The sequence below is a fragment of the Hoplias malabaricus genome, chromosome Y, assembly GCF_029633855.1.
Source record: "Hoplias malabaricus isolate fHopMal1 chromosome Y, fHopMal1.hap1, whole genome shotgun sequence".
In the NCBI taxonomy this organism is placed as follows: Eukaryota; Metazoa; Chordata; class Actinopteri; order Characiformes; family Erythrinidae; genus Hoplias; species Hoplias malabaricus.
In genome coordinates, this window is record NC_089820.1 from 6026367 (window position 1) to 6046207 (window position 19841).

Below are 19841 nucleotides of genomic sequence, written 5' to 3' on the forward strand. Positions count from 1 at the left end.
TTTACCTAGGAACCAGAAGACCTGGATTTGAATCCATTGGCTTGTTTTGTTTCATGTTTGATTGCATATTGAACCCAATTCAAATGGCATAAAGAAAGCACAAAAATCTCGTGCAACCTGTTAGTCGTCGACTTTGTAACTCAACCGACGACATTTCTAACGGGTCACTTCACTAACTCAATCAGCGGGTGGATTTGAATCTAGGTCTTTGCCATAAAAAGAAGCACACTTTGACTGGATAAAATCAACTACATTATTTTTGGAATAAAATACATATCTTGAAAGTACAAAACATGTTTTAGGTGAAATGTACTGTTCATTGCGATTAGGAACAGCACCAAAAATAATGACTGCCCCAAACTCCAAGGTCCAATGGAAGTGCACTTAGTAGGCAGCACGTTCACAGATTGGAACACAGCCTATATTGCACTCTTCCGTCTTGAGAAATTAGGCTGCCTTTGCTTGTGTGTTTGTTTTTTGTTGTTCCTCTCGGCACTGTGTGGGGAGCTGGGCAGAAGGCCGGAGAGGAGTCGAGGAAGAGGGACAGGTTGCCAGAAATGGCTCGGTTCGGAAACGTATTGAGTAGCTTTTCCATCGCTCAGCTGATGGAATTGCTCGAAGACGACGACAAACTCAACGCCATCGTCGAGGAAACCGAGGAGGTGAGTAAAAAGTTAGCTTTCTTATTCCATTTTTCGCATTTTACTTTAACTGATGCGGTTGCGTAAAACTAATACACGAAAACACTTAAAACTGTTCCCCGTCACGGAGAGGTTGTAAGAAGAACACGAGGACACGTGAGAAAACGGTTTAAACTTGACAGGTTTACGACTCTTTTCCGAGAACACTCGACTTCTTCAACAAAAAGCTAATAATAATAATAATAATAATTATTATTATTATTATTTTACAATATTTAACAGGAACTATGTACGCTTTCAATCGATTAAGCTAAACATTCGTAACCGTCTCAGGTCACGGTTTCGCGGTTTAACCGTTGAGTAAAACTCACACGAACCCAACTCTAATAGTGCTCCAGAATTCCGTTAACCCCCCCCCCCCTCCTCCTCCCCCAAAATCCATAGATTTTGTGCTGTCCTGAACCAATTTCCTCAAACATGAACACACATAAGCACGAATCCTAACCCTGTAATAATATTTCACCAGCCCCAAGCATTCACCCATTCGTTATTGTTGAAATGTGGTAATTGATTACAGAAATGTTTGGTATTTCACACTGTGTTGGTGCATTTGGCCAGTGCCATAAGACTGTTCTCTGGAATGGCGTTGTTCAGTAGACAGGGTTAACGAAACCTCCACTAAAAATCAGGTTTTCAGTCTTGTTAAAACATACTGTGAATGTCTGTTTTGAAACTGCCGTGTTCAAAGACCTTATAAAGTTTCCTTATGGCTGAAACCTAACCAATTCCATCAACTTGTGGGGTCTGGCTTTCTGTGAATAATAAGATGTCTTTAGTGGTTTAATCAGTGACCAGAGTGGGATTGTAAGTTCTTTGGCTGTAGTGTTTTTTGAGACATTTTGAATAAAATAAGGAAGAATGTTTTGACAATTAAAGATCTAAGCCAATAACAAACTGTTTAGCAGATTTCTTTTTGGTTTAAAAGCTGAACTCATAACTGGGTAGTACATATAATGGAAAAAGTGCATTATTTTTAATGTAAAAATACACAGTTGGTGGTAAAATATGGAATCATTTTCTCTATGAAGGTGCCTACATAAAATGTCAGAGTAAACAGAGTGTTGTCAATTTGGCTCTGCTGCATTGCCATGGGTTCTGGTTTCAATTACCAGGAACTGGGAGTGGAATCTCTTACCTGAGTCTCAGGTGGGGATGAGTCATTGTTCCGGTTCAATTTATGCTGAGTCATTTTTTGCAAAACAGACACAAAGTGCTAGACTCCATGTGTTTGCAGCTTTTGAGTCTGACTGACGTGACTTCCAGATTCAGCAGCTGGATATCTTGTGTTCACATCCTTCTTTCTCAGCAAGTTTTTTAAAATTAATTAATTAATGTATTTATTTATTAATTAAATATATACCAGTCATGACCCTGTGTAATCTGAGAGATCAGTATAGGAGCAAATCAAAGCATATTATTCATCCATCCATCCATTATCTGTAACCCCTTATCCAATTCAGGGTCGCGGGGGGTCCAGAGCCTACCTAGAATCATTGGCGCAAGGCGGGAATACACCCTGGAGGGGGCGCCAGTCCTTCACAGGGCAACACAGACACACACACATTCACTCACACACTCACACCTACAGACACTTTCGAGTCGCCAATCCACCTGCAACGTGTGTTTTTGGACTGTGGGAGGAAACCGGAGCACCCGGAGGAAACCCACGCGGACCCGGGGAGAACACACCAACTCCTCACAGACAGTCACCCGGAGCGGGAATCGAACCCACAACCTCCAGGCCCCTGGAGCTGTGTGACTGCGACACTACCTGCTGCGCCACCGTGCCGCCCTAGCATATTATTCACCACATGTAAAATATAAAAACAATACATATTCACACAGATCACATAGTGACCTATGAGGTATTCACATAGAGAAATGCCAAATTTCCACTGGAACAGAAAATATGCACCAGTAAATAGACTGTGTGTCTATACCACAGTCATAATCACATCATGTGACATAATATATAAAAACTGGTTATACTTTATAAAAATATAAGACAGGTAAGTATACATTTCTGTTCTTTTGTGTAGTAATATGAGTAAATTGCAGTCTTTTTAGGAAAAGTTGTTGGCTGAGCAAGTGTAATTTGGGGGGTATATATATATATATATTTATTTATTTAAAGAATTATATTGTTTATAAGTATGTACTGAGCGGTACTCTCTATGGAACTAAAAATACTCAGCAATAAATGAGCAGATATTCACAATTGAATGTCTTTGATTAAGAATGTGTTCTGAAAAGACCTGCTCCTCTACTATCACTGATATTTCTGCTCTTGCCAAATATAGCAGCTGCTGAACTCTTAGGGGTCGTGTTACACTCACAGTGAATAGAGCTTTATTTAATGTTTACAGCTTGTTTGACGTCTGTGTTAAGAATAAGTCAGTGGACCCAGTATGAACAGGCCCAGACTCGTAATCTATGGAAAATGTTTGATGTGCCTTGCCACAGTAGCTTGTATTAAGATAGACTGAATGGAAAGAGTGTAAGCGGCTGCTTATCAGAGATTTGATTAGCTTTTATTTTCTCTGAACATTGGCACTTAAAGGTGACCTTTCTGGCGGTGTTTCTCTCTTATATTTCAGTATTAGGCCTACTTATTTTCCTTAAAAAACAATTGCTTATAATGACCCTATACAAAAAAGTATTATTTAATACCTTTATTAAAATTGAAAAGAACGTTGACATATCTCCTTTCGGGGTGACTCCTTTTGTAAGGGTATTGTACACCAGCTGATAGATAAAGACCCAGTTTCTGTCACTCTTGAGTGAGTAATGTAGTAAATGTAAATGCAGCGTCATCTGTGAATGTAATGCCTTCTGTGTTCAGTCTTTGCTAGAAATTGGCAGTGTCCATGATTCACACCAACTTCCCCAAGCCACACACTTGGCAGACAGTGTGTTAAAAGCTCTGCGGAACCTTTGGAGAGAAGTTGGCCGTATGTGGTTTCCAACCACCCCCCTCCCTTTTCCTAATAACAATAGAAAAAAAATGGAAATAGGTCTCACTTCCTTATGGGAGCCAGGATTGTGTCATCATAAACTGATGTGTAAAACTGTGTCTCAGAGTTACCCTTTTGTTTCTGGACACACTCAAAAAAACAAAGAGTTACAGACAAAATTGTGTTTTGAAGCCACGATTGCTTTAGGACTCAGCCCAGTCTTGTTGTCTTCTATTAAAGCAATAGTTCCCATTTTTCTGTTTACTCCCCAGTTGCATTCAGTTAGCCAAGACATGTTTGGTGGCTAAAGCTTTCATTCTTGTGCAGTTTTGTGCTGTACTAATTTGAGGTCTATGTTGCATCTTGCCATCTGTTTGGAGTTGTTGAAGTATGTTCATATTAATGTTTTAAAGAAGTAAATTAAAAAGAAGTCTCTACCTCAACACTAGTGAGAAATCTTGGAGTAATTTTTGATTCTACATTATCATTTGAAACACACATTAACAACACATGTAGGACAGCCTCCATCTTAAAAATATTTCTAGGATTCGCCCTTTTCTGTCTTTCACTGCTGCCGAGACCATAGTCCATGCATTTGTAACTTCCAGACTCAACTACTGCAGTGCTCTGTTGTGTGACCTCCCTTCTCGGGCTTTGAGCAGGCTGCAGTATGTGCAGAATTCTGCTGCTAGAGTGCTGACCCATACAAGATCATTGGGAGCATATTACTTCAGTCCTAAGTCGTCTTCATTGGCTCCCAGTGAAGTACCGTATGCAGTACAAATTGCTTGTGTTGGTGTTTAAATCCTTGCACGACCTTGCCCTTTCTTATCTAAGTAGTTTACTTCAATCATACTCTCCAGTGCGTACTCTTCGGTCCACAAGCCTCCAATTGCTTGAGGTCATACATTTTAAGCTAAGCACCATTGGAAATTTGTGTTTTGTGTTGCGGGTCCAAAGCTGTGGAATAGTGTTCCTGATGAACTGCGAGCTTGTTCATCTGTAGATGTTTTAAAAACCAGACTCAAAACTCATCTTTTTAAACTAGCATATGGATGATATTATGTGTATGTCTTTATGGTTATGTATGTATATTTACCTTTTATTTTTTCTTTTATTATCTATTGTACATGGTCCTTGAGTCTCTTGAAAGGCGTTTTCAAAATATATATATAATATTATTATTATTATTATTATTATTAATTAACATCGCTAAAAATGTATTAAGCAGCAAGAATAATGTTTGTTCTTTTATCTACTTTTGTCGCTATAGTGTTTAGATGATGTACTGGCAATTTTTGTCGTTTATTTTTACAATACACACATGGTGTGTATAAACATATAATGTTTTTGATAACATGAATTGACAGATGCAGCATGAAAAACCCAGTGATAAGTTTTTAATTTCAAATGAAAGCATTTTGATAAAAATGTATAGTTAACTTATTTTTGGCAGTAAATACATTACTGCTCCCAACATATGGTTATTTGATAATTTTATATTTAGTTATGTTCATTTATTGAGGCTACATCTACAAGATGTTTAGGAAAACATTCATAAATATCAGGTGTTTGATTTGAGTGAGGAGGCATGCTCGTGTTCAAACAATGTACATGTGCCTCCTCACTGCTTTGAAAGTTTACCTTATTGTTTTACCAAACAGCCTTAAATTTTGAAACCCTATAAGGCTTGAATATATGTGAGTACATACAGCACAGTCTTCTTCTAGTCTTCTCCAGCAACAATGTCAAATCATCAATATAAACTTTAAACTTCCAAAGCAGGCCACAAAAAACATCCAGAAGCTAGGTGATGCTAATGCTGCCCTCAGTGCCACAATGCTACAGTCTTTGATGTACTTTCCGGAAAAACAACATTTTTGGGAAAATTGATTAATTATTCTGAAGTAGCGTATGTATGGCAAGAACTAAAGAACTTAGACCACAGTTGAGTTGTATGCCAGACTACAAAGCTCTGTGAAATATTGATGTGTTATATAAATAATAGGCCTATGTTATTAATGTGTATATATATGCGCACAAGTGTTTCTGTTTTTCTATTTGGGAACAATAATTTTTCTTTACGATATTTGTCTGTTTATGAATCATTCCAAGTCTAAACGAAATAAAAGTTGATTCCAGATCAATCAGGAATGAATGCTGTAACCCTAACCCCAACCCTAGATTTGTATGATGGAGTATAAGCTGAATGTGAGAAGCAGTCAAAACCGAACTGAACTTGGTTATATGCACAATCAGGATTCCAAATCCAGTTCCTTTTACACTGTGAAGCTTTTATTAGCACTCTGAAAAGGCCAGATAAGGCAGGGAAAAGTTCAGTTCAGGGAGACTCTGAGTGATACAAACCATTTATATTTGAAGAATAAAATCAGTTACTTTATGCACAGTTGTTTTTATGCCTGTCTACTATGGTTGTTCTGTAGTAGAGCCAGCCAAATGTCTTTTACACAGTTAATAAAATAAGCAGTTATAAAATTAAACAAGGTCATCAGCTGTTTCTGACCAATGACTCTCTGTTCTACCGCTATTCTTATAAATATCCTCTAACTGCACAAGGAAATAAAGTTCTATTTCTTGTGTTGATATATATGTGTTAATGAAACATGCAGTTTGTCGAGGGCTTTTTTTTTTTAATGCAAACATTTTAGAGCAATTTTTAACAAATAGAGCCTGAAAAGTGCAACAGTGTGGAAGGAATCCAATGTCTGAATTTAATGGCAGTCAGTCATTTTTACAACTAGGAAGTAGCCAGCAGCATTTATGAAAGTGAATTGTGGTTCTCAAGAAACGAAGAATCAAATTTTTATTCAAACTGCTTTTTAGTACATGAATGAACCAGTTAATATTTCACAGTGTGTCCCCATTTTAGGGGAGCCATGTTTAAGACAAGATTTAGTGCATCTTGTGATTCAAAATTTGACATTTTTGTCAGATATATCCTATTGTCTTCATTCATTCATTGTCTGAAACCGCTTATCCAATTCAGGGTCACAGTGGGTCTGGAGCCTACCCAGAATCACTGGGCGCAAGGTGGGAACACACTCTGGAAAGGGCCCTGTTGCTTTCAATTAAAACATAATTGTGTGTATTTCTCTATCTCCAGGTGAAGGAGGTGAAGCAGAGTAAGGAAATGACCCTGGCCAGTAACCGGAGCTTGGCTGAGCAGAACCTCCAGCTGCAGCCCGGACTGGACCTTCAGAAGAATGAGCTTACCAAGTGCTACCGCTCTCTGCAGGACATATTTGAGGTCTACCAGCTCCACAAATCCACACTAGGTGACGTAAGACTTCACAGACTAAGCTTGGGATGTGTGATCTGATCTTACAAATCAAATTCAGGGCTAATCAATGCATAATTTATTGGAATAATATTAGATATATTGAACCCGGCCCAATTCAGATACTTCATAAGGCAGCACTCTACTGGGAGAAATGGTAGAAATTTATAAAAAAAAAAAAAATAAAACTAGTAATATGTATCAAATTTCAACAGAACAGCATGTTCAGGTACACTCACATATAAAGGAGTTTTTCAAAACTTAACATCTTTAGTAGCTAGACACCCGTCCACCTTGTTACACCTAAAAAAAAAAAAAGAAAAAAAGTCTAAACTGAATATTTGAAAATGTTTATGTTCTCTGTAAAAATTACACCACTCCCACAGGTGGGGCACATTTTACATGTGTAGTGTACTTCTGAAACTTCTTAAGCAACAAACTCCCCTTCTAGAAAATTTGAATTCTGTCTGTCCATTCACCTCTGCTTCAACCAAGAAAAACAAGGGCAGAGAGAGAGAGATTCTGTGATGTCAGAACTTGAAAAACCAGAAGAACTCATCATTCCTTGGCTTAAATAGGTGAATAACAACAGGTGGAGTCTGATGATTCTCTTCTCTCTCTCTCTCTCTCTCTCTCTCTCTCTCTCTCTCTCTCTTTCTCTTTCTCTTTTGTTTTGTTTTATCTTGGTCGAAGCAGAAATGAAGACATTAGCAGATGGTAGAAGGGAAGGTTCCGTCAGCTGATCAGGATCCATCGCCAAGCAGAGATCAGATTGCAGGGAACTGTATCTCTTTGACACACCCTGCTACATGTGTTAGTTTTTGTGTTTACATATTATATAGGCAGGTTTGGTCAGTGAAGTCACCGGAAATCTTTTCTTCGTACCTTTATCAGTTTCAAGAGGATTAACAAACAAAAGAATCTTATTTTTATTGCACTTTACAAAATATCTAGCAACAAAATGTATTTATTTATATTTGATTAACTTAGGACATTTACATTTGTTGTACTTGATGTGATGGTCCTAATGCTGTATAAAAACTAATCCATGTGTTTGGACTGAATGAAATGCTGTTACTGATTAGAGCATGTGACCCAACGGTTGCCAGGTAACAATCTCAAAAATATCACACTAACACAGCTTTGCGGCTAATCACAGGTCCTGAGAGCAGGACGAATTCGCTTTGGGCTTTACGTTTGTACCAAATAAAAAAACGTGCAAGACCGGTTTGAACGATGTGATGGTTAATTTGAAAGTGTGTGTTGCTGGTTTGAACAGTAACATTTAAGTTCCTTATGTATATATAAATAAATCCTTTCTAACGTTGCCACTGTCTTCAGACTTCTATGCATCCTGTACGTTGTCGTTGATGTTAAGTATGGTGTTACATCTGTGTCAGCAGAGATATGCAGCAGGAATTTTTTTGTTTTTGTTTTTTGAGAATCAAGGGCAGGGCTGTGAGAAGCGAGGTATTACATTACAAATATTCTGCTCTTGAGGGCGCTGTTGTTGAGATAGATTTTTATTTATTTATTTTTTTTAACGTTATGTTCGTTTTGCTCGGTTTACTAAAGCTGAAGGCAGAGCAAACATGGCAGCAGTGGTGGAAGTGGCGATTCAATACATAATGTTACTTATACTACAAAGAGGAAAAAAGAGACAGCAGTTTAAGACAGTGGTGGTCTGTTAGGATGTTAAATACTTCATGACATGGAGATGGAGAATTATTTTCACTTGTTTTACCACAGATCGGGTTTTGGTTGAACTTTCAGCTGCGCTGTCCCCATGGTTCCCAGTGAAACTGCTCTGTTCCATTCATATCCCTAAGCATTCCAAGAACATCCACAAATATGGATGAAATGAACGCAGATTATGGACAGAAGGCTTCATGAATTTGCCTATTTAATTTTGTGCATAAATGAGCCTTCAAAGGGAAGATCAATTTTCAGTACTGAACTACAATACACTCTTAAAAATAAAGGTGCTACAAAAGGTTCCTTGAGCGATGCCATAGGAGAACCAATTCTGGTTCCATAAAAGACCACTTTTGTTTAAGAAATGCATGTGTGAAGAACCTTTGAAAGGTTTAAAAATCCATCACTTGGTCTTAAAGTTCTTTACCCATTTAACATATTAGCAAAAATGTTTCTTTATGGAACCAAATGTGGTTCTTATATGGCTCTAAGAACATTTTGTACCACCTTTATTTTTAAGAGTGTATGTGTGTAAAAAAATCTGTATGCCATAAAATAGCATGAAATGAGACTTCTCTGGAGTAGCTGCACATGAATGTAAAGTTAATAAAATGTTTGTTAATTTGTTGTTTGTTTTGGAATATGTTTGCCCTCTGAAACCCCTCGAGTAATATTTTGTTTGCCAAAAGTAAACCGCTGCGGCAGATTGTGATGTTATGTACGGTCAAAGCAAGGTCAGTGTGTGCTGTGTGTGTTTGTGTCGGTGAAATGTAGGTAACCCACTTTCCCAGGCCTCCAGCTTGAATGTGCTGTCACACACATGCTAATGTGAGCATCTGGCTGGACTGTCTAGCACAGCAAAATAACGGAGAGTCAAAAGTGAACAGTCCTAATATTTTTAAACCTTTGGTATATTATTGCCCAGAAGTATGTCTTATTATAGTTGTTCACACCTTGCATTAGAATATGTCTGGATTATATCTAGAATATAAAGAGTTAGTGGCTTATTCTGATATCACTTTCAGACCACTACTGGAGCAGCTTCACATGAACCTAATACTAGAATGATTCATGCTAGAGGGGTATGAATCCCAACAGGAGTTGAATTGTGGTCAGAACTGGTAGTCTAACGTCAGTACCTGATCACACTAATGTTTACATGACTGAATGACATCAAATTCTCACAATGTTCCAACATCTAGTGTAAGGTTTTCCCACAAGAGTACACTGTTACTGCAGCAAAGGGGGATAAGCACTGTATCAAACACTTCATGTTCGAAGGAAAATTGATAGAACAAGTGTTTAAAATGTGTGGGACAGTCTAGCTGATAAAGTGTGTTTCTTTGAGTTGAGACTGTGGCTGTGCAAAGGCAGAAGCAGAAATAGGAAAGGAAGACCATTTGCCTTCTCATACAGTGTCTCTCTCTGTCTGTCTGTCTCTCTTTCACACTCAGACACACAAGCACATTGTGGTTTGGTTACAGGCAAATGGTTGTCCCATGATGCCTCAGTGTGAGGGCAGTGCTGTGTTTGTGTAGCTGTAGGAGAATGGAGCTTTGTGTGAGTGGGGAACTCCTCAGAGCAGAGGTGGAGTTGGTGGGGGTGGGGGGAGAGAGTGAGAAAAACTGAAGTGTCATGCTTAGGTAATCCTTTATATCCCACACATTTCCAGGAAAAGGTTTTTCCATTCCGTGTGGTCACTGTCTGAATACAAAGCCAAGCTAACGAAGGTGAATCGTGCAGTAGTTTGAAACTCATCTTTGAGTTTGATTGACCAGGGCCTTACTAATATTAAGTTTCGCCGTGTTATTACTGCTACCAGTTTTGGAGAGCCCGAAGTTATGGGTTCGCACATAGTTAAGTGTGTTGACTTAATAGTTAATATCTCAAGCAGCTGGGAAATCCCTTCCAAGGCTCTCTGGGATAGTGGGATAAATTAAATTCTGTCTGGGAGAGGAGCAGAAGAAGGGTCTTTGACCTTGTTTTTTTTAAGCCTTCCAGTTGTTATGCACACAAGATCAGTTTATGGAACTTATGGTTATAATTTGCATGCTTCCAGAAGAGGAAACGTCTAATTCTAACTATTTACGGCACAGCCCATAGATTTCATGCATTTCTGGTGGTATGGCTACCATACATTTCTGGTTTCACTGCAACTTCCCCCTCAGTCACACCCAAAGCCAATGGCAGACACTCAAATCTGTGAGGAAGAATTCTTGTCTGGGACCAAATTCCACTGTAAACCAGGCTGTGTGTGGTGGTGGAAGGTGGATGTGCTACTACGGGAAAGGTTTTAGACATTTGCAAAACATAAGGACCTGATCTTCCCACAAGAATTCCAAGCCAAAATATGCAGTAGTATTTATGATTAAAATGCTGGAACCCAATGTAAGCTAAATTTTATTTTAGTTATACTTATGTAACAAGCTGGTGGTTTTTAATATGGTGTCAAAACCTGCAGTGGAATTCTTTGATTATGTTTGTAACATAAATATATGAAACTCACCTGAACAGAGATAATACATTTCTTAAAACTGGCATATCAGTTTTGACCAGTTTTTTTTTTACCAAAGTTTATGGTTCATCTCTATTTTCTAATAATAATCTTTTAGTAACATTCACTCTCTTCTCCTGCTCACAGACCATAAGTCCGGCACCAGCTCATTGGACACTCTTCTTGCACTGTTGCAAACGGAAGGAGCCAAAATTGAAGAGGAAACAGAGGTACCACAGTCATACTTCACTAACCACAAGAGCCTGGCAGGGGATAAGAAACACTACCACTGCTCAAATTTCTTATCATTAAATAAGCACAAAAAATGACAGACAGAAGGCTGTGTAACAGTCAAGGGGAAGCTGGTTTTGGCCGTTAATCTCTTTGTTTTTGGCAGCTGGTCTCAACAGTAACTTGTTAAGTCACACGTGGCCACTGTCCATAAGCCTCTAAAGCTGTGTGTGATGTTGCAAATTGTCATTCTCACTCATGGTCTGTAATCTCTTTGATTTTCCTATTGTCATTAATCATCTGATGGACATGCATAAGCTCCTTATCTTTGTTTTTACTTATGTAAAATATAATTATTATTATTATTATTAAAGGGAAATGTCATGTTTTTATGATTGGAACATTGAGAGGGGATTGATGTGAAGTGGGTCATTGTAGGCTAACTTGCAGACATTTACAGGGGTGATAGGAAATGTGGGTGTGGTTTCACCAGCACTAATTTAGGCATTTTATTGACTATCCAAAAATCTACATTTTGTATGTCGTGTCGATAGTAGTGAAATTGTGCTTAATCAAAATTAGGCATTTTTTGTCTATGATTTTTTTAAAACACTTTGAATGTCTTTGTGTACATCTCTCTTAACCTCTCCTCAACGCATATCTCTCTCTCTCTCTCAATAAAAGAACATGGCCGACTCATTCCTTAATGGTGACATGACTCTTGATGCTTTCATCGATGAATACCAGAGCAAGCGAAAACTGGCTCACCTTCGCCGGGTGAAGATTGAGAAGCTCCAGGAGATGGTGATGAAGTCCCCCGAGCTTCTGCAGGCTGTGATCCGTCCAGCGGCAGAACCGTCCCCCATACCTGCCCCAGTTCAGAGAGAAATCAACGGGTCTCTGGCCCCTGTTCCCCAACCCAGACGAGCACCTCCACTGCCTCCAATCAAAAGCAACCAGGCAGCCCCTCTGCCTACACCTCCACCTGTTTTCTCCCCCCTTGCAGCCCCCTATCCTCCCATCCCACCAAGAGTTGGGCAGCCTCTACCAAATCTCAACCTTGTATATCCCGATTGTATGCCCCAATATCCCCCTCCAGTCCCTCAGAGACAGGCACCTCGTTTAGCCCCTCAACCAGGCTTCATCGTACAGTGATCTAGAGACTTTTCTATCCAAGTTGAAGGAACAATAAAAGCACTGGACAAAAGCCTGAATGAACCTTCCTCGAGGTCCTCCAGCCAACACTTGGTGGAATCATGTGCATCATAAATGCTATAAAAAAATACTAGTCTAGTCATTTCTGCAATTGAAAACAGCAATATCTGCAGTGGGACCTTATTACTTCCTCCTAATGTTGCACTTTAGACTTCTGTCAGTTGGAGTCAAATCTGACATGGCTGGTTACACTACTTAACCCCTGATGTTTGATTTTTACATTGAATCACTCCAGCCCTTTTTTTTTCTTTGTTTTGCATCAGAAATCTTGGATGTGAGGTTTTTACCAGTTATCCACTCCAATGCAGTAGAAGACCCAGTTTGGTAGTCATTAGTGGAAAATAACTTGACATGCTGGGTCACCACTTTTTGTTTGCTCCAAACTCATACATTTCAATTTTTTTTAATGCTTCGTCACTTATTGTGATTATGAAGCCTATGCAAACAGAGTCCGAAATGTTGCTTAGACCTGCAACCAAAGACATATTTTAGTTGCGTGTATTGAGTTCTAGTCAAAAGGCTTGGGTGGAAGATGTAAAACTGTTACATCTATTAGAACTGTGATTATGGGATGCCTCAAGGTTGAGACTGAAAGGTGATGGTGACTTGGTGATTAAGATTACCCTACACTGTGTGGCCAAAAGTTTGTGTGATTCCCACATTTCTTCTGAAAAGAAGTGTATAAGTAGATTGTTAATTTTGCCTTCGCTGGCATAACAGCTTCTCTTATTGAAGTCTTCTGGGAAGGCCTTATACTGAATATAGGAAGATTAGTTCTGGACCACAAATACCATTGCAACCCATCTCAAAAGTATCAGACGATGCTTCATCACTCCACACTACACTCTTCCATTGCTCCACAATCAGTGCAGGGGGAGCTGTATGCCCCTCTATCCAACATCACTGGATATTGTGAGCTAATTGATTATGTCTGGCTGTTCCAGAGTGCCCCATTCTACTAGCAATGGGTTTCTGAGGAGAAGACAAAAACTATGCGGACAGTTATTTGAAGTGTCTGCAGATTTTTGGCCAAATAGTATATGTCGGGTAAGTTGCTACGCTGTGTCATAATCAGTAGGGGGTGTGATGCTTAAAAAATAAATAAATAAATAACATAAAACAAAAAACATGGCTAACAACCTACTGCGGCTTTGCAGATTTGAACTTCTGCTTACTAATGGTGGAATGGCAGACTCTGTGTTCTTTCTTTACAGCTAATCTGATCTATATATTTTTTTTTTCTTTGCTGAAATACATATGAGTTGGAATCTTTTATTGTATTTTTCATATTTGCCTTTCCACCTTATATGATGCAGCAGTTAATGATAAATTCAAATAGGCTGTCAGCTTCTACTAGAAAATGACACTAAAAACGCTAGGAAATTTTAATCTTGTTGGAGCTAGGCCATACTTAATGAATGATTTGAGAATATATAGGAGGAGTAGTGGGACATAAGATTTGAAAGAATCACTTTAAGATGCTTGGCGTTTGCTTGCACTGTCTTTTGTTATTGTGACTAACACTGAAAATGAACCGGTCTGGCATGTTCGATTCTATTCAATTACTGGTAGATGTGTATCTGAGATACAAAGAGGGTTCGCTAGCAAAAGGTTATGTTTCCTAAAGTTCTAAATTGAATCTATGTATTAAAAAAAAATAGGAATATTAATATTGTTCAGTTTCACAATTTCTTGTCCATTTCAAGCTTTCCGTTGTGTACAGCAATATCACCATTGATTTCTAAGACTTTGTGGAAAAAAAAAAATAATGCTTTGGTTTGTTTATCAGTGAAACTGCTTCTCTAATGAATGGCGTTTGTAATCGACTTATGTCTAATGCCAAGTCCAACATATCTAATTATTCATAAACCAGTTTACTAACGTGTCATTCACAATGAAGGTGCTCTCTCTCCATGCCTTACTCCCACTGCTATTTAAGTCTTTATTTAAGACTATTTTTGACTCTGTTTTTATTGTCTTTTTCAAGAGGGAAATGAATGAGTAGCAGAAACCCAAGCTGATATTTCAGGTTTCCAGTTTAATTCATTCATTTTCTATAAGTGCTTCACCGGGAAATCACTGGGCGCAGAGCAGGAACACACCCTGGATCACAGGGCATCACACACTTTAATGGACAATAGCATGCGTTTTTCTGTTGTGGGAGGAAACTGGATCATCCAGAGGAAACCCACTTAGACACACCAAACTTCTCACAGAAAGTGACCCGGGTTTGAAACTACAACCCTATTACACTGGAGCTGTGAGACAGCAACACTACATGTCATGCCACAGTGCCTGTCCTGTGAACTGTTACATCGTATGCTAACTCCAGGTGAACACATGACTGCACATAACTAATGACCAATTAGAAAACAGCTCCAGACTTCACCTATATGGGTGAGTATCCTGGGTGTATAGACAGCTGTGTTGATTATAAGGAGGACACTCTGTTGTTGTTGTATTTTTTTTCTGTTTGTTGTTGCTTGCTTGCAGTTTGGACACAGTGTTTGGTCACTTGGTGCCTTCATGTATGACCACTGTGTTAACTATCACCAGTTCACACCTGCTCTTATTTCCCTTAAAGACATCTAGTGTTTTACCAACCTAATCACGATTGGTTGATTCAAAACATACAGTACAAGCTATTGGGAAAATATTCAATCATCAAACCTTAGGTTGAAGAAGAATTTAGCTGACTTGAGTAGTTTTCAGGCTATCTTTTTTGGACTATAAGTAAAATTTAAGATGCTGTTTCTGCAGTGCCTGGTTTACATATCTGGTTTAATATGAGGAATTAATAAAAATGTTTTTTTTTTTCTTTTTTTTAAACTTCCATGACTTCCAATATTCAAACATACTGACTGTTGGAATGCTAGACAAAAGTTAATAAAAACAGCCTTTGTAAAATGTTCTCCCTGATCTTTGTATTGCCCTTGTGAGAATATCAATGCTACAAACTGTTCTTAAATAGTAACAAGTCCAAAATACTCAGCATACAGCAACAGCCCAACGGCTTCTACTGCAATGGGAGTGCTTTTCTAAGTATGATATTACTAACTATTTAATTCTCAGAATTATGGTTGTTTGTACTAAAGTTGGCTTGTGTATTCCTGCAATCTGAATATGATCTTACAAGTGCTCTTAAACTTTGTACCTTCAGGAAAATCTATTAGATTAAAGCCATAAATCACAGCATATAGTTATACAAGTTAGGGTCAGGGAAATAGTTTGTAAATCTGATCTTTGATCGAAACACCACCTTAAATTTTAAACTGACATCCAACATATACTGAAGGAGCTGTTAATTGATATGCATTGACTATGTGCTGTTCTGTAACACCTCATCTTTAATAGGGGAGTGTAGTTGATTTTTTAAAATTGCATAATTTTGTTTTGAGTAGGTTAATGGTTCTTAACAGTGGAGAGTAAACAGGTCAGTGTGTACAACTATAGTATAATTATTACTTATGAACAAACCACCAGTGACTTTACATGTGCCTTCAGAGTTTTATATAGGATCTTGGTGATTTTTTATTATTATTATTTATTTATTTATTGTGTTTCTCTACATTGTACCCCTTGTGAAAGTACATTGACTATACGAGACATTTTCAGGCGTCAGTCAGTCTATTCTAAACCATTTCATGTAACTTTCTTTGAGGAGCTTCTACAAACCGGATTCCAAAAATGTCGGGACACTAAACAAGTTAGTACCCAAGGGTCAAGGTTCCAACACTGAATGTTTCTGACTCTTAGTTTCTCTACACTGTTAGAAAAACTCACTGTGGTGGTACCTTCAAGGGTACGTATTTGTACCTTTAATTAGGGGCCATAATGGTACCTTATTCTGTTATAATTGCAGATTTTAATATTTTGTTGATTTCATGTCCAGGACTTATAGTACGTTTTCTTATTTTACACAGTTCTATAATGAGAGATTACGAATATTCACCTTTCTTTCTGGAGAAGAGAATGTTATGTACCTTCAGGGAACACAACAGGACTCCAAAACCACTGTTGTACCTTTTTAAAGGTACTTTTAGTGACAATAATGTACCTCTACTGGACTGAGAGTGTAAAATGTGTTTCATTCTGAAGTATTGCCTCAACCATTGAATTGTGCAGCAATTTAGAAGAAAACCCACAAAGGTTTCTTCCAGCTACTTCTCAGCTCTTATTGAGTCTTAATCACAATTAAAAAAAAAAAAAAGTTTTACCTGGTGTTTTACTTGAATGCCTTTTTAGGTCGTTGTGTTTGCTTGTCCCTCAGAAGCCACCCTTTTTATTACACTTTAGGTCCAGCCTTGCTGACAACAGTCCATTAATGTACACTGTCTATATATTCTTGGTAATGGCTAGAAATGCTGAAACTGATCCATGTCTATTTTAAGGTTAAATAAATAGCATTCCAGTTATATTCACCCTGTATTGTTATTAAAACAAATCCTCCAGTTTGCACACAACACTTTTACTTCATAATGATAGTACAACACATGTTTATGTCACTCATTTAATATCACCATCATTCTTGTGACATTTCAAAATAAAGAGATGTTTTCCTATCTCTATAACTTTAATTCCAAATGTAAATAAATATTAAAAGGAAACTTAGTTTTCACAGAACAATTTCCCTTCAAAATTATAGTACACGGGCGGCACGGTGGCCCAACAGGTAGTGTCGCAGTCATACGGCTCCAGGGGCCTGGAGGTTGTGGGTTTGATTCCCGCTCCGGGTGCCTGTCTGTGAGGAGTTGGTGTGTTCTCCCCGTGTCCGCGTGGGTTTTCTCCGGGTGCTCCGGTTTCCTCCCACAGTCCAAAAACACACGTTGGTAGGTGGATTGGCGACTCAAAAAGTGTCCGTAGGTGTGTGTGAGTGAATGTGTGTGTGTGTCTGTGTTGCCCTGTGAAGGACTGGCACCCCCTCCAGGGTGTATTCAATGATTCCCCAGGGTGCGCCCAATGATTCCAGGTAGGCTCTGGACCCACCGTGACCCTGAACTGGATAAGGGTTACAGATAATGAATGAATGAATGAATTATAGTACACCACCTAATTGTTACTCACTTAATATCACGTCAGTCTTTAATTTAGTCCCATCTCTTTAACTTCAGTTCCAAATTGAGTTAGTTAATTTAGTTAAAAAAGGAGTGCTGCACTTTGCACAGAACAATTTCACTTTTTAAGAATAGTACACCACCTGATTATATCGCTCACTTAATATCATGTCATTATGATGTATGATTTCAAAATAAAAGCCCTTTTTATGTTGTCCCATCCCTGTCAATTGATTTCCAAATTTAGATCATTATTAAAAGGCATTCGTTAGTTTGCACAGAATAGTTTCACTTCATAATGATAGTACACCACCTGAATATGTCTCTCAATATCAAGTCATTATGGTTAGTTATGCCATAATAATAGCCATGTAAATGATAATTTCTCATTTGTATTTCCTCTATGTTTAAACTGTTATTAAATTGAATCCTCTTGTTATTACACACCAGTTTCACTTAATAATCATGATAATTAATTTGATTAATATCAAAACATTCTGGTTTTGTGTTTTAACATTGAAGTCTTCTAAAATTTGTCACCTCATTTAAACATAGTACAAAAGTAAGGAAATTTGTATTTGGTAGATTATTTCTTTATTGACAATTCTTCTTGGCAATAAATGGTATACCTATGAAAAGCCTGTTAATTTCCCTTTTAAATGGTGCCACTTTTTTTTAAGGAACACGCATTTGTGGGTTAAACAGTAGAGCTGAGTATGTGGGCTACTCCCATAAAGAATTAGCCAAATACTCTCTGCCATCATCACGTGGGGTGCCATGGGCTTTGGGAAACTAAAAATTCAAGTAACCACAGTTGAGGGAGCTTGCCACAGCACCCTTTCTGCTGGAGGTGGGATAGTGGGCTCCTGTTGTACATGTACATAACCGTGGCCAAGATGACATCTCATTCTCAAGCAAATTATTCAATAAAATCCAATTGGCCTGCTATTGTCATTTTTTATCAATTTACCACATTAAAATAAAATCTAACAAGGCTTTTGTGGACAGAATTAAAATGACAAAATCATGCAATACCTTTTATCGATTTTTTTTTTTTACATGACAGTAAGTGGCGTTCATGACTTCAGTAAGTGGATCCTTTACACTCCTTGTGCACTTGCTGGATCAGCCCAGTCTCCGTGTGCCTTTACCTCATGATTTACAAACTAAGCACTGTTCACTGCCACAGTTGAGTTACATGCAGAAGACATATTTTGCACAATAATAAATAAATTCAAATCTTTAATGTTGTTTTCACTAATCCCTGACAATCTTACGGGCATCAGTATCTGTAAGGAAAGCGCTGAAACACCCCAAACTTTCTTTGTTTATTCAGTAAAGTTACTGTCCTTTTAACACCCGAGCCCACCCACAACTGACGTCATGCAAGTCCTACCATCCTGTCTCTAAGTCCAGACACCCTGTGGAGAAAACTCATTTCAGCCGCTTGTACCCGCGATCTCATTCTTTCGGTCACTACGCAAAGCTCATGATCATAGGTGAGGGTTGGGAACCCCTCCACTTGAGGCAGGATCTCACTTCCAACCTGGAGAGAGCACTCCACCCTTTTCCTACTGAGTACCATGGACTCAGGCTGGGAGGTGCTGATTCTCATCCCTACCGCTTCACACTCAGCTGCAAACTGGTCCAGCAAGAGCTGTAGGTCACGGCTCGATGAAGCCAACAAGACCACATCATCCACAAAAAGCAGACATGGAATCCTGAGACCACCGAACCGGACACCTTTCTTTGGCTATGCCGGGAAATTCTGTCTATAAAAATTATGAACAGAACCGGTGACAATGGGCAGCCCTGACGGAGTCCTACTCCAACTGGAAACCAGTCGGACTTACTGCCAGCCATACGAACCAGGCTCCTGCTCTGTTTATACAGGAACTGGATAGCTCGTAGCACAGATCACAGATCCCCATACTCCCAGAGCACCACCTACAGAATATCCTGAGGGACACGGTCGAATGCCTTCTGCAGATCCACAAAACAAATGTAGACTGGTTGAGCAAACTCCAACGCACCCTCCAGGGTAAAGAGCTGGTCCTGTGTTTCACGACCGGGGTGGAATCCGCATTGTTCCTCCTGAATCCAAGGTACGACTATCAATCCATAGACCTTATCTGGAAGACTGAGGAGTGTGATCCCTCTATAGTTGGAACACACCCTCTGATCCCCCTTCTTAAACAG

General features: G+C 38.7%; 1 protein-coding gene across 1 annotated transcript; it reads left to right on the forward strand.

Moving 5' to 3' along the window:
* The first annotated feature begins 244 nt into the window (after positions 1-244).
* On the forward strand, positions 245-16763 carry vps37ba (VPS37B subunit of ESCRT-I a). Its single transcript, XM_066657669.1, has 4 exons — positions 245-662; positions 6780-6951; positions 11290-11372; positions 12058-16763. Exons 1-4 carry the CDS (start codon positions 558-560, stop codon positions 12526-12528), a joined length of 831 nt encoding a protein of 276 aa, XP_066513766.1. The 5' UTR covers positions 245-557; the 3' UTR covers positions 12529-16763.
* The last annotated feature ends 3078 nt before the right edge of the window (positions 16764-19841 follow it).